Here is a 24,785-nt window from a genome sequence, read left to right on the forward strand (position 1 = left end):
TCAGAAATGTGAGACATCTGAGCTGGCAGCCTTCACAATTATGCTGCATTTTAAACTATCAGATATAAACCTGTTGAAGATCAGTTGTAGGTCTTGAAAAGTTAGTGTGTGTAGACTTACCTGGTGCTTGACGGTGTCATTTTTTGGTGCTGTAATGAGAAAGTTAAATAAATGTGCCACTTGATAACAGAAATAAGTACAGACACAGCGGCTGGTTGTGGAGACACACCTCCAATGTGTTTTTTTTTTTAGTTAGCAGTTCTGTAAAATTGTAGCACTGCTGTGATTCAACGTCTATATTGAAAAAAAGAGGGAGCTTTAGCTCGGGGGGCTCCTACCTAAATACATGGGAAATGAGAAATTGTTTTTCTCGGCTACTGCACCAAATTTGATGAGGTCTGTTGCATTTAAAATAAAACGTTACAATCTAGTGACTGTTAGTTGTGAATTTCTGATTTAGATCGGCAATTTTTTTCTTAAAATTGGCAAAATCTCTAACTTTCAGAAAGCGAAACTATGAAGTTTTCAACTCTGCAATAAAAAAAGTTATTGCAGTTCTGTAAATTTCACCTAATAGTAACATCTAAAGTGGACAAAATCGATATATTATGCATGGTTTTCAAATAAACCACTAGTATGTGAGTTGCTTTCGCAATACCCATGTAATCAACGTAATAATTTCGCGTAAGTTATAAATTGGCATATCAAATTTGTCCACATTAAATGTTCTGATGGATGCAGTTTACGTAACTGCAATTTCTGTTCTTGGTGCAGAGCTACAAATCTGTAATCTTAGTGCTTCTATTCTTTCTAAACTTGCCAATTCTTGAAAATTCCTTTCTAAAGCTTGCCGCCTTAAATCGAAATTCCGCTTCAAACAGTCACTAGAATTTAACTTTATCTCTCAAATGCAACAAATTTCATTAAAATTGGTCCAGTGGTTATCTCGGAAAAGTGTTTCTGCATTTTACATGTATTTGAATAGGCGGCATTGGAGTTGGGCCCAAACTAAAGCTTGCTCTTTAGCATTCAGTGCTGTATCATTACGAGACAAAAGCATTCCTGCCACTCTCCTGAATTTTCGGTTGAGTTAATGAATTTGGGCCCGTTCTACAATTTTACGAATGTTGCATAAAGTTTTATGAAAATTTTCTGTTTGTGAAAGGAATTGCCACTTATTGGCCCTACGACCACACCCTTGGATGTCTTCTGATGTTGAAAGCACACCAGAGAAGTACATGCTTCGAACAATTTTATTCAGTCAAGTTCCTATAGCAGGCAAAATCGGCAACAGCAAGATTTCTGAAAAACTTATTATGGCCTCAAAAGAATGTGTTGCCTGTCCACTCTCTACTGATCCAGGCTTGTTGTTACTTGTGTGTTGCATCTAAAATTAAGTCATAGTTAATAAAGTGCATAAGTAACCCACAGAATGGATGTGCTCAGGCTAAACTGGGAAAAAACTGCTTCTCCCTCGCTCCGGCCGTCCGCGGTCTCGTGTCCATGACATTTTTACTATAATTCATAATGGCAGGTACGCGAAAAGGCAAATTTTTAATGAAATAAATTGCATGTATATGTCAGCGTGATGCAGTGTGATGTCACTGCCTATCCCTTAGTAATAAGCTGGTACCGCTATATGAAGCCCAGCTCTGTGCATGAGCATTACAGTCTAAAAACCACATGCAGGCAATGTGCAGAAACGCTCGTGTAGACCTATAGGTACACATTAAATAAATTCGGGTGGTCAGAATGAGCGTTAATTACTGCGTACACTCCCTATGACTGGAGCCCTATGCAGGACACCAGTCAGAATTAAGGCTTCTGTATTACAGAAGCTTTAGTCAGGATCAGAACTCTGGATGAATCCGGAGCTACCCACTGCGGCAGCTATCGTAGCTCACTTGTTGCCTCAGAACGTTGTGAATGAACTTTCGTGAAGAAATAGCTGCCGATTGAGCTTCCCCTTTTTTAATGTGAAAGCAGTATTTTAGTCAAACGGTATCGTAAGCTCAGTTTTCGGCATAAAGCCTGGTTGCCGAACTATAAGCGAAGAACAATTCTGGTGCTATCCTAAGCCCCAATCTCATATGAACACATGAGGGTCCCATATAAAAAAAAAAGCATTCACTGACCATTACGATGCTCCCTAATGCGAAACCTGAGCGTAGGTCTATACTTGTTTTCATTTCACGATTTATTGGCTGGGGCGAACAATCTGTCTCGTACGGCACGTTGCAAACGGAGCGAAGTGTGGCGCGACTGCCTCGCCAATCGGGAGATCGCGAGAGGCAGTGCATGGGTGACGCGTGGGCGCGATTCATAGCAGCCGCCTCAGACAGACCTCCACTCATGGAGCGCTTTGTTTCCATATATGGTATCGGTGGACGCGTTCGCCGCATGCCTTATCGTTGGCGTCATCGGTGAACGGACGACGTGCACGACTCTGACGCCATCGTCGACGCAGAGCCCGTCGTGCGCCACTGTGCTTTTTCTCTCACGCTTTCGCCATACTCTTCTCCGCTTTCCTCCTCGCTCTCTCTTCGCTATCGCAGTCTTTCATCCCTCGCTGCGCTCCGCGTTCGCTTTGATCCTTCGCTATGGTCGTTCGGTTACGCCGTGGACGAAGACGCTTGCCGCAGGAACGGGCGCCTAAGAGCTGCGCTATAAAACCCGCATGTTCCCATATATCTTATTTGGTGGCATCTCCGATATACATGGGAACATACGTCTTTTTTTTTTTTAATTTTACATGGGAACCCGCCGTGGTTGCTCAGTGGATATGGTGTTGGGCTGCTGAGCACGAGGTCGCGGGATCGAATCCCGGCCACGGCGGCCGCATCTCGATGAGGGCGAAATGCGAAAACACCCGTCTACTTAGATTTAGGTGCAAGTTAAAGAACCCCAGGTGGTCCAACTTTCCGGAGTCCCCCACTACGCCGTGACACATAATCAAATCGTGGTTTTGGCACGTAAAACCCCATAATTTTTTTTACATGGGACTCCTATAATATTCACATAGGATTATTGGATATGGGGTTAATGGGTTATTTCGATAGGGTAGTTCCATTTGAAAGATCTGAACAGCCAACATGGCGGCCTGTATCAGGGCATGCGTTGAGTGCGTTTTTTCTAGAGTGTAGGTTTATCTGAGCTGCCGCCGAAGGGCGCGCGATGGCATATGTGCCAGTATAGTGGGTCAAACATGCGCTTCCTAAAGGGGGGAGAGGGCGTTGAAGAACAAAGGAAGAAAACGGCGAATGTCAATCAGTCGGATTTTTTACAATTGTACAGTCCGGGGCAAAGGCTTCCGGGTCACAAGCCGCATCGATATAACTGGAATTCTTTTGCGGCCTAGCCCACGTACGCGCACCTCGGAATCTAGTCAAGCGTGACCCGAACCTTTATATCCAACACCATATCTGCTATTAGCTACCCATATACCTGTATACCTATATAGGCAATTAGTTATTCACGTTTATTCTTACACTGCATGTGGGCCGGGCCATTATATTATGGAGGCGGAGGCAACGGGAGTTTAGATAACGGCCATAGCAACATAGTAAGAACATCAGCAAGATGGTGCCGTACAAATGTTGAACATTCCAGTTTACAGTATGCATGACTCCTTATACGTACGTGCTGTGGGCTTCTTGGTGACGTTTGTGACAGGCGGCACGTAGGACCCTGCCAAGACCAGTTCATTATTACTTCACGGAATATATAAAAAAAAGCTTTCTTAAATGACAAAAAAAAAGTTTTGTACATCCATAACGCAAATAAGAAACTTTTCATGAAAAATCTTGCGCTAGCTGATTACAACTTGAGCTTGCAAATTACCTCATGTCATCCCCCCACCTAGCTTTCTGCCGTCGTCGAATGCGTGCTCCCTTTCACTTGGCATCAATTCTGTAACTTTAATTGTCCACCGGTTATGTATACCCTACGCATTACATGGGCTACCCAGCTCCATTCCATTTTACAGCGCAGCTGTCTATGGCTAGGGATCTCGGGATTTCTTCGTGACGTAACGTCGACAGAAAACAGTGGTGGGCCGATCCCGGCGGTAGAGAAGGGCAGAGCAATCGCTCGTACGAGTATACCCCCGTAATGCAGAGACTACAAGCAGTGACTCATCGCAAGCAAAAAGGGGTTTGTGTGGGAGTCTCCGCGTAACAGAATTATGTTTTCTCGTATATCCAAATTACAATCCGACGCTATCATGCCTGTGGGTTATGGGTAAGTCGTACTTTACAAATTTTCCGAGGCATTTTACTTTGAGAAATTCAAATAGTTCAGTAAGGCCTATGCGCCACGTGGAGGGACTGCGTGGTTGTGGTGCGGGATGATTTTTTCCTGACGGACAACGGCCGCAGACACCGGATTTTCTTCGACACGGGGCCCTTAACGCTGTGGTGTTAAAGAGTAACGCGATGCTGGGTCAGCTTGTGCAGCAATGCGGATGCTAAACTGCATAAATTGTTTGGTTATACCACGACGTCCGAGATCGCCACCCAATCTTGGAGGCCCATGGCGACGTTTTAGTGTTGTTCAGTGGCGTTGTTCAGCAGTGTATCGCTGCGTGCTCTTTTTTTACATTTTGAGGTAACCATGGCGTAGCGTTTTTTTTTTTTTTAATTTCTGCCACCGTCGGAATGCGGTTGCCGGGGCCGGGATCGAACCCGCAACCTCGTGCTCAGCAACGCAACCGGCGCTGAGGAGCCTGAGGTATATTAAAGAGAAGCGGAGGCAGCAAACGGGGAGGACGGTATGTACGCGTATGTCTCACCTGGCCTGTTGACGTAGTAGGCGATGAACAGCACGGCCAGCGTGAGCGAGAACATGGTGAAGGTGAGACAGACGAACCACGCGATGGACGGCGGGTTCATGCCCAACTCGCCGGGCGTCACGTCGAAGTGGCTGCGAGGAACATTATTTCCTGCAGCACAAGGCAACCTCGGCGAAGCGGCTCTTCAGGGTGATATTCTTGAACGCCATGAAATTCAGCAATGGCGGTACTTTGAGCTTATCAGAGACGCCGTGGCAGCCCTGCAGTGTGGGCCAATCAGAGCTGAGAAGATGGCCGATTTGTCTATATGAGAATATTTGACACTGTTTGTGTCTGACATCGTGGGATCTTATGTGTGCGAAACCGTGTACGAAACTCTCTTCAAATGGCACCACGGTGCGCACGGTTTCATGGCCAGTCGGTAAACATCAAGATTATAGCTTTATATAGCTGCCTTACAGATCGCAAACTCTTGCTGTTGTGTGATCGGATTGACGTAACATCACTGCCCGCGTAAAACTAATTTCCAAGATTGATTGAGGCGTCTGGTCAACGAAGCACACATTTTCGCGAGACGTACACACCATATAGCCTATAGCACGTCGCACGTTGGTTGAAAGCGTTGACGCATCTTCACTGCGTTTTGTCGCACTATGTGTTCTGTGTGTTCTAGGTCGCAGCTGTTGTGACCGAACCGTGCTGCCTGGCTGTCTCTAAATACCAGGAAGGGAAAGCCTTTCCATGGTTCCACTTTTTTTTCTTACATTTTCATTCCACCAAATACAACGCAAATATATAGTTCCTGAAACGTACAGAAGTCACCATTACCGTGGCCAAGGTGCCTGGGCGGAAATGGGAGGACATGCTTTGCCTCAGCAGAGGATGCACACGAGTTCCCTGTTCGGCGGTGGGTATGCCCTCCGGTGGGATCGTGGGCAGTTGCCGACCTCCTGTTGCACGCAGGAAAGGCTAGGCCGCATATTATGACCGAACCCTGCAGCCAGGCTGTCTCTAAATAGCGGGAAGGGAAGGCCTTTCCACGGTTCCCCTCTTTTTTTAGATACGAAGCAGCTTATGGCGGGGGCTTTGTCCGTCCCTCCTTCCGTCGCGCGGCGTCCCACACCCCCACAGCGCATGCGCGTCCCCTCCCACTCTCTCTCCTCTCCTACGCTCCCCCTTTCTCTCCTCTAGGAATCCTCTACTCTACTACATTCTAGTACACTGTAACTCTACGGAGCGGCGCCCGCGTCCCACACCCCCACAGCGCATGCGCGTCCCCTCCCCCTTTCTCTCATCTGCTACGCTCCCCCCCTTTCTCTCCTCTAGGAATCCTCTACTCTACGGAGCGGCGCGCACGACAGGTGGTGCGACAGCTGCATACTCCGCTGGGGGCGCCACGGTAGTTCCGCGGTATGAAAATGACGGAGCGCGCGCGCCTCATTCTCTCTCCTGTGCAGCGCCGCGATGAGTGCTCGGGCCGCTGCCGCGAAACGGGAGCGGCGACGTGGCTATCCCGAACTTCGGGCTCGCGAAGCGGAAAGGAAACGTGAACGGCGGCAAGCGGACCCTGAACTCCGGGCTCGAGAAGCCGAATCGCAACGCAAACGTCAAGCGGCGGATCAAGCTAACCATCTCCCCGCTGCTTCGCATCCACATATGGTTCCCTTTAGCGGGAGATGTAGTAATTTTTTTTCTTACAATTTCATTCCACCAAATACAGCACAGAGGTATAGTCGTGAGCCAACGTACGATAATGTTGCGGCTTGTTTTATCGAATATAGTAAAACGTTTGACTAAAATACGCATAAGTTATACAGGGTGTCCCAGCTATCACGCAGCGAGATTTAAAAAAAGAGGAACGGTGTTACGTGAAGCAAACCTAGTGTGTATTGTTTCCAGTACAGTGGAGTCGCCGCCAGTAATTTTTTTCGTTACTGAGATTTAATTAGGTAATTGTAAATAATTATCTAACTCCAGAAGTACTGTCCTAATTATCAAAGTGGCAATGAGAAAGTTGTAGAGCAACATGAAAAACTACCGATACAGCTTTCTGTTGCTCAATACGTGCTACATGAAAGTGTTTTTCCGAGCGTTAAAGAAGCCCGCAAACGCATGCAAAGTGCCTCAAGCAGCCAGTCGCGCGGCAATTCTGCGTGTATTCGCGGGCTTTCACACTCGGAAAAACGCATTTATGTAGCACGTATTGAGCAACAGAGAGCTGTATCTGGAGTTTTTCATGTTGCTCTACAACTTTCTCATTGACACTTTGATAATTAGGACAGTACTTCTGGAGTTAGATAATTAACTACAATTACCTAATTAAATCTCAGTAACGAAAAAAATACTGGCGGCAAGTCAACTGTACTGGAAACAATACACACTAGGTTTGCTTCGCGTAACACCGTTCCTCTTTTTTTAAATCGTGCTTCCTGATAGCTGGAACACCCTGTATATATTGTTTCGTGCGCTAATAAGCGCCTGATCGTTTCAGCGAACAGTTTAAAAATGTTTAAAGGTTGCCTGTGGCAGATAGCACAATTCTAGTTGAAGAGCTGGTCTACTTGGAGAGGCGGACTTTATTTGCACAAAAAATTGGATTGCATAATCGACTAATTAACAAAACTTCACTAATTAAGTTTTTAACTAATTACCTTATGGCCCATATCGCAATTTACACATTCCAGCCGTGAAGTTCGCAAGGTGGATCCACTTGGAACGAATTCTCAGGAGGGGCACGAGTTTCGAGATGTAAATTCCCGAACTTTGCGGAGAAATGCATTGGCGTTCCAGTTAGTTCTGTGCTTCAATGCATAAAACGACGTTTTGTTAAGAAAGTAACTGAAAGTAATCTTAACTACAATTGCGCTATCTGCCACAGGCAACCTTTAAAATTTTTTGAAAGTGTTCGCTGAAACACCCGGTACACCTCAAATGTACAGAGCTACGCCGAGGACACAGTAATTAAGTGGCGAACAGTGAGGGCATGGACGGAAAAACAACTCACAGCTCAACTATGTCTTTCACCCAGTGCACTGTGCTTTGTTTTGCTTCTTGTGTGCCGTTCTCCCTCAAAATTTCAAAGCTCAGCTGGCATGCTCCGGAGCGAGTAGATGGTATGATTTTATTGTCAATATTTCTTAATTTAGAAACAAAGTTTCCAACTTACACGCGCCTTTGCTGCTTCTTCGCCTCTGAAATACAAAAGCAAGAGACAAGCAAGGCACGATTACGGCGTTGGAGCCTTGAAAAAGAAATCGCGTTTCATAACAATGTCCAATGATGACAGCAATCTCAACTGAACGAATAGCGAAGAGGTATATTCCGGCAATGCAGAAAGGAGGTACAGGTTTGGAAAATATGTGGACAAAAGTCTGTTTCCTGCAACACTCCAGGAAGTGCAACGCAGTAGCGCATCCAGGATCTCGGCCAGGGGGGGAGGGGGTTGAATTTTTGTGGCGGGGGGGGGGGGGAGCAAGCACTTTGCATAATATGCAATTTCCGTCAGAGGAATCCAACAGCAAATAAAATGCCTAGTAATTACAATAATATAATGACACCAAAGATGATGACGATGTTTGTTTCTTCAGCGTTTCACTCAAAGTAATCTAAGAGTGAATGAATAAATACAAGACAGCTCTTCAGGGACCCCAAACGCACGCCGACCACGACTCCTCCGAACGCTCACTCGCCTCTCGCTCCCCCAACCCCCTCTGACGGTGGTTTTCTCTTTTTTTTTTTTTTTATATATATAATTTTCTTTTGTCACTTTCTCGCTCATCGCTCTTGTCCCCTCGTCTTAGAAACCGCGCCTAGCCAGTCAAGCGCCGGCGCTCATTTTCTTTTCAGTCTCCCCCTTTACAGACAGCCACAGCGGACATCGACGTGACGTCACTCCACTAACCCTTTAAAACTAACCCGCCGAGGATGACGAGGCCGCCTTTGACGAAGATAGGTCCTCCTATCGAAACGTTGGCCAGCCTTTCTGAGGCACCTTATCCCTGTTTATAATCCTTATTCCTCGTGTACTACTCCATTAGTCAGCCATCTTTTTTTGATTTGAAGACAGTGATAGAGTGTTTCTGTTAATCAGGAAAATTCGACCTCAAGCCACCTCCTGAATTGTAAGGGCAATGTGAACAGAGCGCTGAAGGTACACGTTGGACTGGTGGGGCTGGACGCGTGGGAGGGGGGGGGGGGGGGGGGGGAGGCGGGCGTAACGCGGCCTCGGGGGGAGTTACAACACCCGATATCCCCCCCCACCCCCCCCCCCCCCCCCGTCGGTGCGCCACTGGTGCAACGCAAACGGTTTCTACTTAATAGGTCCTGCGCTGTGATTCAATGGCTCAAGCAACTCGCAGTACACTTACGAAGCATCAGATGTACCTAAAGCATCTTGTATATAGGCCCGCTTTGCGGACAGGTGTGTATATAGGCGCTCCCGTCCGCAATCAATTTCGTCGTCCTCTTTTCCGTTTTTTTCGCCTTTACGCGTGATTTGCAGGCTACAGCATTGGTCTCTGTTGTAGTAACTGCATGTAAATGCCATATTACCTCCTACATAAGCATGTGGGGGACCTCTAGTTAGCATTGTATAGTTGTGATCTGCACCAGCTTGAGCGAGGATTGGCAGTGCCTTCATCTTTCGACACTAGCAAAAAAAAAAAAAAAAACCATTTTCTGCAGCATAAAAATAATATTCACTATGTGGCCGCTGCTTTAGAATAGCCGCCGAATTCTCTTGCCATCCGTACAATGCGTCACAATGCCGCAGTTCACATTGACACTATAGCGTTTCTTAGATCAGTGGAACTATCGAGACTACGGCGCAGGAAGTAAGAAGAGACAAATGCACACCATAGCAATGAGTTAACTAGTACTGGACGGATGAGCGAGTTCACGTCGCAGTGGTTTCGTGTTCAGCGATGTCAAACAAACGTTTCCCGTTCCAGCTGCACCGCTACGCACTCAACGTGCATTCAGAAATGGAAGCTTTTTATTGCGATAGCAATTATATGGACACGCCAAGAGGATTTCTGCCGTCGCCGTGAGGTTCCGTATACAGTTCAAGAGCGATAAAATCGTCGCCGCGCGCCGTATGTGCGAGTGAAAGCGTGCGACGGTGAGCCGGCAATCGCGTCGCGGCTCGCTCACGCAAGGGCGCGAAGCGCGAAGGAAGCGCGCACTATTTCAGTTCCGCACAACGCTGCGGAGGGAGGGTAGGGAGGTGGAGGGGCCGCGCTTTACTGAGGCCGCGGGCTCCCGCAGGGTCGGGAGGCTCCGGGGGCGAAGGCTCCGGGAGGCGTTCTGCGCTCGCCCGCGCGGCTGTATCCTGAAAGCCGTCTACGGCGGGGGCAGAGTCCGCCCTCCCTGTGTTTTCGCGGCTAAGATCGTGTGTGCCGGCACGAAGCTCAATTCGCTCGCTGCTGCCGCTGCCGCGCTGACTTACTCCAGCGTTTTGACAGCGAGTTTCCACGGTTATCGAGTGAGATATGCGCTCATGTTTGCTCGTGCGCGTGTGACACCATGGTTATTAATTTAGTTAGTGTGCCTACGTTTACAAGTTTATACGGCCGATAAAACTTCTATCCTTTCTTTGTATAGCTGTCCACTAATTTGCTATCGCAATCGATGCTTCGCCTTTCGGGCGAAACTGCAACTTTTTTTTTTTTCTTGGCGGGAGCAAAGACGATGCGCTTACAAGTTTACCGCCTATGCGTGTTTCTATGAAAAAAAAGTATTGTTTGGACCACCCGTGTACATTCGGTTTTGCCACGCATAACTAGATTATGGAACACCGGGGGTCCAGTTCTATGCTACGAAATACCAAAACAGATCGGTGCCTCGTTCTGACGTAACCGAGAGACGTGGAATGCAACAGAGCGCGTCCCACATAGTTCAGTTTTTCATTTGTACCGTCTCCTAACTCCTTGTTAGAAGAGTTCAAACTTTTGATTGTGACGCTCCGAAGTCACTTTAATGACTGCTGTATTTCGCGATGACTGCTGTATTTCGCGAGCAGGGGGTCAGTGCTCACTGAATCCGGCGAGGGCCTCCTCGAAGGCCTCGGGCTTGAAGACGGCGATGCTCGGCCGTCGGGGCTGCTTGGTCGGATCCCACGTGGAACCACCTCCGGGGGGCGGAGGCACTCGCGAGCCGAAACCCTCTGCATCGGCGGTGCACAAGACGCAGCGCACGACATGTACCGTTATTATAACTCTGTATTACTGTGTGCTGTAATAATGTCATACGTTATAACAGTAGGCGTGTTGGTTTACATTAACCCTATAACACCCCAACACAGTTCTACACCAGTGAAGATTAGAACAGCTTCGCCACTTTTTAACACGAAAGTGTTTTATGCCGGGGTCCACCAAGACTTCACTGACGTATTTCCGTCACGGAAATACGTCATAGAACATAATACAAAGAAAGAAACCAGAAGAAAAAGTTCCACAAACATGCAAAATTTGGAAATCGAACCCACGACCTCTCGGTCCGCGACGATAGATCGCCGAGCGTTTAACCCATTGCGCCACAAACGCATTTGCAGAGAGCTACACAGACGCGCCTTATATATCTAACACTCCTCCGTGTACCCGCGCTCTTGCTCGGGGCGGTGCCGCCGCCTACGAGCAGAAAAGAGAAGTACTGCATTATGACACTAGACAGTTTTAGCAGAGCGTTGCTTACGCTCCTCTCCGCTAACGTTTCACGCACACCACTGGTTGCATGAACTGCGTTGATTTGGCTTGTTTGACAAGTGCGTCTGCCAGAGACGCCGGCCACGCGCGCTCAGCGCGGCTGTAAAACGGCAAAGCAACCAGTAGACGCACCCTAACGCTCCGCTCAAATGGCTTCGTAGCGGACCGTGGGCAGCGTTCTTCGTTCCGCTGCCGATATGAGCGTTGTGCGCACGCGCATTAGCGCTCCCGCTAGCGTTCCGCTGAGCGGCTCTGCGCGAATCGTTCGGACACGACGGTCTGAGCGGAGCGGACCGTGAACGCTCTGCTAAAACTGTCTACTAACGCGCACCGACAGTGAACGCTTCGGTGGTCTCAGCACTACGACGCCTCGATGCCAGCATTCGAAGGGACGCTGGCATCAAGAAGCACTACCAACGCCACCTAGGTGGCGTTCACCGTACTCAGCACAGCGGAGCGTGGCCTCCGCAATTAGCTCTGAAAATGTTTCTGAAGTTGATCGCGGAGGCTGCAATTACGACGCGCTGTACGCGCTGATTTGACTCGGTGACGATTCAGTTACGTGCTTTGTCTTGCGCGTTGTATTAGTGTGTCAGTTACGTGCTTCGTCTTTCGCGTTGTGCTAGCGTGTGCAGCGTAGTGCAGCTTCCATATGCACGACGGTTGCTCATGGTCATCGACGTTGGTAGTCGTGATGGAGGAGACGTGCCACCAGGCGTCAGCGTGGGTGCATCAACGCCTAAGGGCGCTTTAGCCACAAAACACCAATAGACATTATATATCAATGTGCAATAAACATTACACTACTTCTGTGAAGACACGCTTCACTTTCGTGTTCTATACCGATTCCTATATAAGAGGGATCAACCACATTTTTTCTCTCTTCCCGTGGATAGCACATTTACATTACAAAAACAATGAAAGGTTGCTTGCGTGACAGCTTAATCAGTATAGTAATTAATTAGTTATTATTAGTTGCTTTGCTGAACTATTCACAACTGAAAACTCGCTCCAGCGTATATAAAATCACTACTATAGGTTATGGGTTAAGTTTCCCGTGTTTAAATCAGAATTGTGGGGTATCAAACTTAGCGTAGTATGTATGATACTTTGGGAATTACGGAGTTATAGTGGGAAAATCAACACTGAGCTTGACCGAGAAAAGTTCCAAAGAAGTTCGCGGAGCACACGCTGGTTCCTTTTCTTAAACCCAAAAGAGCCCATTTTACTACGATTAATTTGTAGTATATATGGTAAATTACCATCATATTTGAAAGACACGCGAGGAGAAACACAACTGTCGTTAATGGCCAGAAGTCCCTATACGTTGGTGGGTTGTCGATATTGGATCATATGTGGGGAAATTGGCAAAGCGAGCAACTTGTTAACAGACAAGGTGCCACGAGCGTGTGTATATAGTTCGAGCATACTTAAAATTAGTGTATTTCTTTGTTGTACTGTACGGCCAAAGTTCGCAGCGCCATGTGTACGTCACCCCTTGTCAGTCATCTAGTCGCGGTGCCAGCTTTCCGTCGCACATGATTAGCTCTGTTTACAACAAACTTTCTGACAAGTGGGCCCGAGTGACCGTTGCTAGACATGACCGCCATTTACATTCTTTACATTTCACTGTCTGCGGATGGGGTGCGTAGGGGCTGTTACGTCTCAACCTGCACAAGCGCATGCTTTGGACGTTTCCCACGAGGTGGTCCATTCATCAGCTCGCGCAGCGACAGCAATCAGGCGTGTCATAGACTTTGACGCGCTAAAAAAGGAGTTCGCGTCGAGTCAGCAACCATTACCATCGATGGAAACGGTAATTACCGTGAATGTTACTACCAAATTCTGATCCTGACAAGAGGGCCGTCGCGCAGAGCCCGCTAATTGATGAAAGCGGCCATCGTCGCCCAAAACCGTGAGAACAGCTTCGAGCTAAGTTTCCCAGGTGGCCACGCATACTCAAGAATGCGGGGGTGGGGGTACGGCATGGGAGGCGGGCCCGGCTGAACGGATTCAACGATTGGGATTGGCCGAGCTACCGACATCAGATTCCCCAGTCCAGTCTCCTAGGGAAGACGAAGGGATGAAAAGCGGGGACGTGTGGTGCAGTGAGGTGGTTCTGACGTGTCCTGATGCGAACTCAGGCGTTTAATATACTCCTTATGGAGTGGGCTTCCGTACCAGGGGCCAGTGTACGTAATGTAAATTAAACCATTTTTCCATTTTCTACACTACATGTACTCATCAATGCGCTTAGTGGATTCCTGGCCGAAACGCCACCTCGAGCCGCAACAGGACAAACATTCTCTTCTGACGTCACTGAGTAGTCAAGTGCAGCATGTCTTTTTTGCTTATCGGTACACGGCATAAACTGAGACTCTTTTTGAACTCAGTGGCAGGTGATGTGCGGTCAAGCTGGATTCACACGACGAACAGAAATATCGATTAAGTCGGCCGACGATCATGGAGTAACCTAGTTCCGCCTAATCACGCCGCACACAAGAGCTGGCAGACGAGCTGGCCCTGCGCAATCCCATCCGTCCTGTGAATCCGGCTTTAAGGGTCAGCTATACGTGATAGCTAATTAGAAAATAGGATGGTGAATACGACATACTTTTTCATTTCCCTGAACCTTAATTTTGTTTCTGGTGAGCCAGTGTATGAGGGCATCTGCCATATAGGCTGAATTGTCTAGACGGTTGAATAGCACGCTGCTCAGCAATATAATAAGGGGTGAGGGAAATAAGAGCTGTTAAAAAACATTCCCCATGAATTCGCGCTTGCTCGAGTGTGAAAAAAATTAAATGGAACGATCCCTGAACGGGATCTGTCCAAGGTATGCGTATACATAGCATTATATAGCGGTCGGCGTGGTGCGGAATGTATTATGCGTATTCGCAATGCACACGGACTACAGGTGGCGCGCGAGGCGATCCATGATACATGGATCGTCTCGGATGGATGGTACATGGCAAGGTAAAAAGACGTGACTGGGAGTAGCTTACCTATGGACAGGTAGTGATAGCAGGGAAAAAAAAATAAGGAATTGGTCGATTGCATTAGAAGCGATATTAATGAGTTTAGTAACTCGGGCCAGGTGATATTAGTGGGAGATATGAACGCGCACATGGACGATTTAAATGGATATACTGATTACAACGGCTCTCTAGTGCTGGATTTGTGTGATGAACAGAACCTTATAGTAGTTAACAGGGAGAATAAGTGTCATGGACAGGTAACGTGGCAATGCGGAAACAGGCAGTCATGTATCGACTACGCCTTAGTCTCAGAAATGGTCTACGAACAACTGGACCAAATGATAATAGACGAAAATGGAAAAAATAGCCTGGGAAGCGATCATAGACGTTTAGCATTAAAGTTTGGGAGAGATACCAGCGCAGAACATGAACCAATAGCCTCAGAGTTTTTAAAAATGAATGACGAGCAAATAACAGAGATCGCAAACAACATAGAGAAGAAAATTGAGGCTTTTCCTACAGCAGTCTGGGAATATAAGGAACTGATGGAGGTTATGCAACATGAAATAAGGCGGACACGGCAATACAATTGTTGGATTGGAAAGAGGAAACCACGTAAGTGGTGGAACAAGGAAATTAAACAAGCTATAGAAGAGCGTAAAGAGGCATCTAGGGTTCATCGAGAAGCCAAAAAGTTGGGATTACAAGAAGAAGAGGTGCTCCTTAGATGGAATACATACAGAGAAAAGAAAAGGGTTGCGAGTGAGCTCGTGCAAGAGAAAATTAAATGCGCAAGTGAACGTTGGGTGCATAACATTCACAAAAGAGACAAAGGCGCCCCAAAAAGATTCTGGAACCATATAAAAGCACTCGGAGCTCCAACTAGAAACTCGCAAACGGCTATAAGGGATGAAGACGGTAACAGCTATGAAGGCGATGATGCGCTGCGGTACATCACAGACGTTATCAGGCATAACTTCGGTACGAGAAAAAGCGTAGTTCAGACAACAGATCCAGCAACAACAGAGAGGCTTGAGAGATCAAAATTCAGCATAGAAAGCTTTTATTGGAAAAAGGCAGCAGAAAATGTCCCTAACAACACGGCAGCAGGACCCGATGAAATCCCAATACAGCTAATCAAAAACCTCAGTCCAAAAAGCAAGGCACTGCTGAATAATGCCATATAGAGCAAGTGATTAGAACAAAGAATATTCCCGTTGGATGGCGTGAAAGCAAGATGAATCTCATCTACAAAGGCAAAGGAGATAAGGATAAGACGAGCTCGTACAGGCCAGTTACAGTAACGTCGGTGATATATAGAATGGCAATGCAAGCCATAAAATTAGAACTGTCGAAGTGGGTGGAGGAAAACGGTGTATTGGGGGAACTACAGAATGGGTTCAGGCCAGGCAGACGCTTAGAAGACAATATGTTTGTACTAACTCAGTGCATAGAGATTTCAGTAGCTCAGAAAAGACCTTTATGGGTAGCATTTCTAGATATTAAAGGAGCTTATGACAACGTAGACAGGGAATTGTTGTGGGATATTTTTCAATACGAAGGCATAGATGACGATTTCGTGGAGCTGCTGAGGGAGATATATCGAGACAACCAAGTACAAGTGGCATGGGAAGGCCGAAAAGGAAATGAAATGGTGGGAATTCACCAAGGATTGAAGCAAGGATGCCCTCTGTCACCATTGTTGTTCACGCTTTACGTCAAGGGCATAGAAAGACGACTGGAAAACAGCGAATTAGGTTTTGATTTATCCTACATGCGTAATGGACAAATGGTGCAACAGAAGGTCCCTTGATTGATGTACGCAGACGACATTGTGCTACTAGCGGACAATAAAAAAGATTTACAGATACTTGCGAATATCTGTGGGAACGCAGCGACAAATCTAGGCCTTAAGTTTAGCACAGAGAAATCAGGGATTATGATCTTTAATGAACACACGAGTAACTTCGTGGTGTCAATTCAACAGCAAGTAATACCCATAGTGAAGCAATATAAGTACCTCGGCGTACACATAAACGAAGGAAAGAATTACTCAAGCAACCACCAAGATAATCTGAAAATAAAGGGGAAGCGGAATGCAGCATTAATGAAACACAGAGCACTGTGGGGCCACAATAAGTATGAGGTGGTGCGTGGAATCTGGAAAGGAGTAATGGTGCCAGCGCTAACATTCGCAAATGCCATTATATGCTTAAAATCGGATATATTGGCGGGTTTGGAAGTTAACCAAAGATCAGTAGGCCGGTTGGCTTTGGGAGCACACGGTAATACGACAAATGAGGCAGTGCATGGAGACATGAGTTGGGCCTCTTTTGAAGTCAGAGAAGCACAAAGCAAAATTAGTTTTGAAGAAAGGCTCAGGAACATGGATGAAAATAAATGGGCAGCTAAAGTGCACAAGTATCTCTACATGAAAAGCGTGGACACAGAATGGAGGAAGAGGTCAAGGAAGTTGGCAACCAAGTACAGGATAATCGAAACTGTAAATAGACAACCAGGGGTCATCAGAAAGAAAGTGAGAGAAATAGAGACCGTGAATTGGATGCAAAGAATGGAAACGAAAAGGTCAATGGAGATTTACAAGAATGAGAAGAAAGAAATTAGAAGGGAAAATCTGTACGATAACACAAAGGGCAGTGCCTTGCTATTTGAGGCTCGAGCCGGTTGCCTAAGGACGAAAACATATCGGAACAAATATTCGGAACTAGATGAGACATGTGTATGCTGCAATAAAGATCCAGAGACCACTCAGCACATCCTAATGGAATGCGACGGGATCCACCCAGCGAGAACCGTAGGTAACGTGCAACTCCCAGAAGCGCTTGGGTTTAAAGTGGAAGGAAACAAACAGATCAGCCGTAGAGATCAGCAAGAGACGATTAGAGTACTGGTGGAAAAAAGGCAGGGAAAAGATGGTATCGACCTGATCTCTCAAAATCATAGGCAGCGGTACAAGCTAAATTTTTGAAAAAGAAAGATAATGAGAGGTATACAAAAATGCTAGATAAAGAACATGTGTAGTATACCTGATTAAATCAAGCAGGCTAGGTGACTATTTGTCGCCACCCCGTTTCAAAGGGGATGCCAATAAATCATCATCATCATCAGATGGCGGACCGAGAGAGTATCAGAATAGGCGACTGCGCGTCCGTGTGGTAGCACGCCGAGCTTTTTCTCATTCTCGTCGCACGCCGAGTGTGTTCTTATTTTTGAGATTTTATTCTCATCGGCTGCGGAATGCCGCTGCATAACCAAAAGCGTGCATAACGAGAAGTGCGTGCGTGCTTGTTATTTTACGGCGAATGACGCCCTTAACCTTTCTGAATGATGCATGCGACGCGTATCTAGAACGAACGCTATGGCTGGAGTGCAGCGTTTTCGGTTTAAGTAAGAAAACGTACACCGATCATGGAACAACAGAGAGCTGAGCTAGTTGGTAACGATTCATAATGCAAAATAGGTAAGGCGTGCAGACACGGACACAAGAGAAGTGGACAACGCAAACGGCGTTTGTGTTCACTTATCTTGTGTCCGTGTCTGCACGCCGATGTGCTTTTTTTTTTGCACCGATCTTGCTTTCTAATCAATCAATCAATCAAAAAAAAAGATCAGTACAAGCAAATATACCACAGAGCTAGCGATCGGCACGAAGCTCCGAACCTAGTTACGGAGAGCTCCGTCAGTTACGCTCGAAAACCAGTCACCAGCTGCCTAAATGGCTCTACAAATAATCAACTGTTGGGGGAGCGTTTGGGCAGCCTTATTTACAAATATTCACCTGTAGTACAGTGCTCGGACGTCGTAAGGCATAGGCGCGAACTTGCTGGCTTGTCTTTTCGTGCCGCATTGAACGTGCCTGCCGTTCGCGTAAGCTACAACTACCCCATCGTAAAAGCGTAATGTTTATGCATCCGTGAACAATGTCAACGATTAGCATTCTGCTAACCGATGTTGCTCGAGAAGAAGTCTTCGGCGACGAAGTGTTCGCAACAAACTTTCTTTGGCGGAGTTACAGGCTTGCCGATCCGCAGCTTCACCGCCGACTTCGTTTTAAGATGCGCGTCCAGCGGAAACAAATCAAGGCTTATCTCATCCTTCACCGATCGGTTGGTGCACTGAGGTACGCAACACTTTTTTTTTCTTCCATGGCGTATGCAGAAGCTGTTAAGAAAAAATGTGGTTGATCCCTCTTATATAGGAATCGGTATAGAACACGAAAGTGAAGCGTGTCTTCACAGAAGTAGTGTAATGTTTATTGCACATTGATATATAATGTCTATTGGTGTTTTGTGGCTAAAGCGCCCTTAGGCGTTGATGCACCCACGCTGACGCCTGGTGGCACGTCTCCTCCATCACGACTACCAACGTCGATGACCATGAGCAACCGTCGTGCATATGGAAGCTGCACTACGCTGCACACGCTAGCACAACGCGAAAGACGAAGCACGTAACTGACACACTAATACAACGCGCAAGACAAAGCACGTAACTGAATCGTCACCGAGTCAAATCAGCGCGTACAGCGCGTCGTAATTGCAGCCTCCGCGATCAACTTCAGAAACATTTTCAGAGCTAATTGCGGAGGCCACGCTCCGCTGTGCTGAGTACGGTGAACGCCACCTAGGTGGCGTTGGTAGTGCTTCTTGATGCCAGCGTCCCTTCGAATGCTGGCATCGAGGCGTCGTAGTGCTGAGACCACCGAAGCGTTCACTGTCGGTGCGCGTTAGTAGACAGTTTTAGCAGAGCGTTCACGGTCCGCTCCGCTCAGACCGTCGTGTCCGAACGATTCGCGCAGAGCCGCTCAGCGGAACGCTAGCGGGAGCGCTAATGCGCGTGCGCACAACGCTCATATCGGCAGCGGAACGAAGAACGCTGCCCACGGTCCGCTACGAAGCCATTTGAGCGGAGCGTTAGGGTGCGTCTACTGGTTGCTTTGCCGTTTTACAGCCGCGCTGAGCGCGCGTGGCCGGCGTCTCTGGCAGACGCACTTGTCAAACAAGCCAAATCAACGCAGTTCATGCAACCAGTGGTGTGCGTGAAACGTTAGCGGAGAGGAGCGTAAGCAACGCTCTGCTAAAACTGTCTAGTGTCATAATGCAGTACTTCTCTTTTCTGCTCGTAGGCGGCGGCACCGCCCCGAGCAAGAGCGCGGGTACACGGAGGAGTGTTAGATATATAAGGCGCGTCTGTGTAGCTCTCTGCAAATGCGTTTGTGGCGCAATGGGTTAAACGCTCGGCGATCTATCGTCGCGGACCGAGAGGTCGTGGGTTCGATTTCCAAATTTTGCATGTTTGTGGAACTTTTTCTTCTGGTTTCTTTCTTTGTATTATGTTCTATGACGTATTTCCGTGACGGAAATACGTCAGTGAAGTCTTGGTGGACCCCGGCATAAAACACTTTCGTGTTAAAAACAGAACGCGCCCGCGCATAGAGAGCCACACGGTAACACTGTGCCATTGACTGTGCGGATACTCTTTGAAATATTGCTCTCGCTGGCCACTACGCGGCGCGACCGTCTGTGTGCATTGCGAATAGTAATTAAAGGTACGTCCACACTAGCGACAAAAACGCGCGCGACACGCCGCGCGCGGCGAGCGATGCTGTCGCGCGGGGCAAGATTCACGAAAAGCGGCAGCAACGCGCGGCGAACGCTCGAATGGGTGCGAGACCCATTTTTTGCGGCAGCCGCAAAACGAGCACCAATCAGAATGAAGCTGCGCAGTTGTGGCGCCACCTGTCGCACAAGCGAAGAATCATAATGCATGGGCTCTGAGATCGTGCAGTGACACGCACGCCGTAAAATCTCAGAGGCCATGTCCAGTCAAGGGGGCTGTTTTTGTTAAGCCTTCCCACACCTCAACCGAGACGTCGACGAAGAATTCGCCTCGCAATGGAGGCGTTTTTGGAAACCGTTCGCGAATATGCGTGCCTCTATGTCAAATCGAACGTCGATTTTAAGGACAAGGAGCTGTGTGCCAACCGCTGGCACATGCGGGAAAGCAGAGTGTGCGCCTGGCTCTCAGTGTCCCTGTACCGCCATATAGGGCGCACCCAAAACTTTCTCGTCCGCTTTCTGGCACGTCGACGTTGCACAAGTAAAGAACAAATCAGTATTATAGTGTTCACAGTCACCAGTAGCTCCGCGTCCGTATCCGACATGGCTGAGCGTGACCGGCAGTGGCGCAAAGAAACACAGACACTACCAATGGAAGACGAAACCAGCAGAACGGAGAGCGCGTTGTCACGAGAAGTATCGAATGGAACGAGACAACGCGGCACTCCACGCGCCGTTGCCGCGTGCCGCAAAACGCGAGTGTGGACTTGCCCGCGCGAGTCTGCCGCGCGGGCGCTTGCCGCGTGCGGCGTGTCGCGCGCGTTTTTGTCGCTAGTGTGGACGTACCTTAAAGGTACGTCCACACTGCTGATTCAGTGTGCGTTATCTCTCTACTCGTATTCCTCATGCATGTATAAATTGTAATGAAGCAGAGGCCACCCCTGTGTATGTGCCGACTGAAGAGGAAGACGAAGTATCGTGCCGCCATCGCGAGTGAGCCGCGTGCTACGTAAAGGTAGGCACTGCAAAGGCTTTTCGTAGCACGGGGCTCACTCGCGATGACGGCACGATACTTCGTCTTCCTCTTCAGTCGGCACATACACAGGGGCGGCCTCTGCTTCATTACAATTTATACATGCATGAGGAATACGAGTAGAGACATACGCGCATTTACGTTGCCTAACATATCCATTCCGCACTACGCTGACCGCCATATAATGCTTAATTGGTTTGCATGATGCCCGGCGCGGCACAACCAACGCGTTAATCCGTCATATGTAGCGGAGGGGGGTACGGCTGCGAGTGCAAGCGTAATGAATGCACGAGCGGCGCATTCTCTCGTTTTGGGTCACCTTCCATCGAGGTTGGGTGTTTACCATGCAGGGCTTCCCCTACTGCTTACTATCCCGCTTTTAGTATAGGTTTAGGCATTTCTGGCCTATATATGTTTAACGCCTCCTTTACCGAGAAAGCGGACGAGCTTTTAGAATGTTTTGCGTTGGCGCGCTTATTGTTATCGCGGACAATGAGTCCTTTGTCATTGTACTCCAAATGATAGCTATCAACCGCACTCACAGTGGGCTTATTTAGTGGGCTCACCGAGGGCACATTCTCCCTGTACTGGGAAAGGGGTTTTCTGGCTTCACATAGACTTTTTACGACCGACTCGCTGTATAATGCTACGCAATAATATTCAGGCTACGTAGTGGTCCTAGAAACCGTAGAAAAACACCTGAATGTTAGACTCTCACTTTCCTAGCCTTGAAAGCCCTTAAATTTCACAGAGTGCTTAAATATCCTTGAGTTTTGCTTTCGACTGTGGTGGGTTTTATTTGTGTATTTGACCACGGAGGTTTATGGAGGTCAGGAGTTCAGCCAATGTGATCTGATTACTATCTTTGTAATATAGGGAGCCTGTAGTGGCTGGTTATGGGTTATGCGAAAAAGGCTTAGCAGACACTTTTTCGTTCCGTGTGCAATAGAAAAAAATATTTGCTCGTTGTTTAGGACTGTTTTGTATTCCAGCTGTTAGCCACCATAATCCTTGAAAATGCTTTCTCATGGCCTTGAAAGACCTTGAAGACCCTTGAATTTTTTTTCTGCAGAGGCTGCTACCAACTGAGAATATGGCTCCTACTTGCATACTTGCATATGCAGCTTCACGGGTACACTGCGAGTGCTTCGTGAACACGTGCTCCAAAGCATGAGCGATAGCAGCGCCAAGTGTGTATAGCAGCCACACCCAACAGTCCAGAGAGCCGATGTTCTCGCGCACCGATGGAGAAATTTAATGTAAAGTCTCTTTGCCTCATACTAGACTAAAATTAGACACCGCTCAAGAGAGGAGTCGCGCGCGCATCTCGCCTGGGGATTCCAAGATGTCGGGCATCGGCAGCGGTGGCGGCGGCTGCGCGGCGGGTGGTGGCGCTGCAGCAGGAGGTGGCGCCCCTGGGTTGGAGGCTGCTGGCTTGGGTTTGTCCGCATCTGCAGGGCGCAACACATACCATACAGACTCGTGTACAATACCGTACAGACTCGTGTAAGGGCCGCACCCATCTAAGGGCCACACTCCCAATTTGGCAGCCCCAAATTTGGAGGGAAAAAATTCCAACGAAGAAGCAAGTGCGCTCGGTGCCCTGATGTCGCGTGTACGCATCGGCGAATTTCCGCGTGCTGCATATTTCCGCGTGCTGCATATTTCCGCGTGCCGCTGCGAGAGCTTCGCGTTAGTACAACCGGGGTGTGCACAAGTCGCCGGCTGCGCCGGCACCATTTTGACCAATGGTTCGGTCCCGTGTAAGGGCACACCTAGTCAAAACTGAGGGAAAAAAACTGCGACCTTTACGTGAGTCTATACGGTATTTAACTTGAGCTACACAGTCTGCACAGAGATCATTGAAATCCTTAGAAGGTTACAAAAAGACCGTCAGAAACATTTGAGGAGGCGCTCCACCGACTGCCGCTGTGCGCCCGCTGGCTCTGCCAAGTTTCATTGTAAGTTTAGCAATTATTTACTGCATGGCTTTATAGGTGCGCCATACGCTCTTCAGGGCTCTTGCCAGTTTGTACTCAAGGTGACTCTCGGTTTGTGCAATGTTTCACTTCTGTATTTTTTCGTGTCTGCCTGTGGCGTTCCACCGAAAATCGCACGCGGATAGGCTGTTAACAGCAGGAGCTGCAAAGTGCCAAGTACACGTCAACATGAGGCTCTAAAGGGGGTGAACAAGGACAGGAAAGGACGGGCTTTTGCTGGAAGTGCTCTTAACAGCTGATGCTGTGATAAGATTAGCTGACTGTCTACTAAAAGCATGCCATATAACGCTGGGGAACCAAGGCTTCGCCATTGTACCTGATAGCCCTTCCTTTTCCTCTATGTACAGCTAAAGCATAGACACTCGGTTGATAATGTGAGTCATTTCATCAAGAAAAAAGAAAAGCTGAAGCTCGCTGTTCGCAACAGTGACGAGGTGTGACCTCGCGTATCACAAATAACATTTTCGTGTCACTTTCGCTCACGTGCTGTAATCGTTTGTCTTCCTCTCATAAGTTGTTATAGCGAGGAAAAGCACGCTTTACAGAACAAGAAAAAAAATGCTAGGGCGTCTTACGTGTGCAGTGACCATTGATTGATTGATTGATTTATTGGTTGGTTGGTTAATTAATTAATTTATTTATTGATCGAAGCTGAGCGACTGTTCTCCTGGCACTTCTCCCTTGCCGTGGCGTAGGGGCCTGTGCAGTATCACGGCCGCTGGATAAAAAAAAAAAAAAAAAAAAAAAAAGTGGCCTGGCGCGTGCATCGAAAACGGGGTCATCCGCCGCGGCGCCGCCAGTCGGGGACTGTTGTCTTGGATGGGCATAAAAAATTTGTCGAACGTGCTTGGAATGCAACTAGTGCCGGTAGCTTCGTATGCACTGTGCTTTCGACGTTTATAGTTCGCGTTGAAGCGAGAGATGGCACGAAGGTCAATTCGCTCGTTGCTGCTGCCGCGCCTCCTCACTCTAGCGTTTTGACGGCGAGTTTCCGCGGTCATCGAGCGAGATGTGTTCATGTTTACTTGTACATGCGTTACACCGTGCTTGATAATTTGGTTATTAAGTGAATGTTTACAAGTTTATTCGGCCGATAAAACTACTATCTTCGGTTCGTATAGTTGTCTACGAATTTGCTATCGAAATCGATGCTTCGCCTTTCGGGCGAAACTGCGACATTTTTTTTTTTAATCCAGCGGCCGTGGCAGTACAATGAATATGTGAACTCTGCCGTATAAAGACACCTGGGGCCTCACGCAGATTATGGATCAGAGGGCCATGAGGAGGAATAATCTCCTGGAGGAGGTGATTACATACGATCCTAGCGTCTGCCCTGCCTTGCAGTTTACCGCCTGGAAGGGCAACTTACGAAGTACACTGGCCTGGCAACCTTTGGGGCCTCTGAAAGTCGAACATAGCGACTGAACTATAAAGAACAAGAATTCGCCCTAATCTAGTACACTATAGATTGAACAAAAGTAACAGTAGCACTACTCTTCGGTGTCACTAGACACAGATTACAATGTGCACATGGTGAAGTGAACTCCTGGTGCAGCATGTTCTGTATACGGTAGCTACCGCTTGTTGAAACAGCGTAGAGGCAAGACATTACAATTTACCGAGCACTAAAGACAACAACTTGCGCCTTACTTTGGTCGTCCTTCTTAGCTTTAACCGGGTCGATCAGTGCCTTTGGGTTCCAAGCCAT

The 24,785-nt window shown here is 47.8% G+C and overlaps 1 protein-coding gene across 1 annotated transcript; it reads right to left on the reverse strand.

Moving 5' to 3' along the window:
• Positions 1 to 24,785, reverse strand: LOC125943559 (uncharacterized). The gene is made up of 7 exons (XM_049662959.1): positions 24,728 to 24,785; positions 22,409 to 22,528; positions 10,824 to 10,952; positions 7,956 to 7,980; positions 4,790 to 4,920; positions 3,640 to 3,687; positions 1 to 149 (listed from the first exon to the last, which is right to left on the reverse strand). Exons 1-7 carry the CDS (start codon positions 24,783 to 24,785, stop codon positions 1 to 3), a joined length of 660 nt encoding a protein of 219 aa, XP_049518916.1.

Source organism: Dermacentor silvarum, chromosome 2, assembly GCF_013339745.2.
Source record: "Dermacentor silvarum isolate Dsil-2018 chromosome 2, BIME_Dsil_1.4, whole genome shotgun sequence".
NCBI classification, from domain to species: domain Eukaryota; kingdom Metazoa; phylum Arthropoda; class Arachnida; order Ixodida; family Ixodidae; genus Dermacentor; species Dermacentor silvarum.

Coding starts and splice junctions, on each gene's coding strand:
- LOC125943559 (XM_049662959.1), bottom strand. CDS start 24,785: ATGGCTTGGAACCCAAAGGCACTGATCGACCCGGTTAAAGCTAAGAAG. Junction 22,529..24,727: donor AGCTAAGAAGGACGACCAAA/GTAAGGCGCAAG, acceptor TGCGCCCTGCAG/ATGCGGACAAACCCAAGCCA. Junction 3,688..4,789: donor CTACTACGTCAACAGGCCAG/GTGAGACATACG, acceptor TGGTCTTGGCAG/GGTCCTACGTGCCGCCTGTC.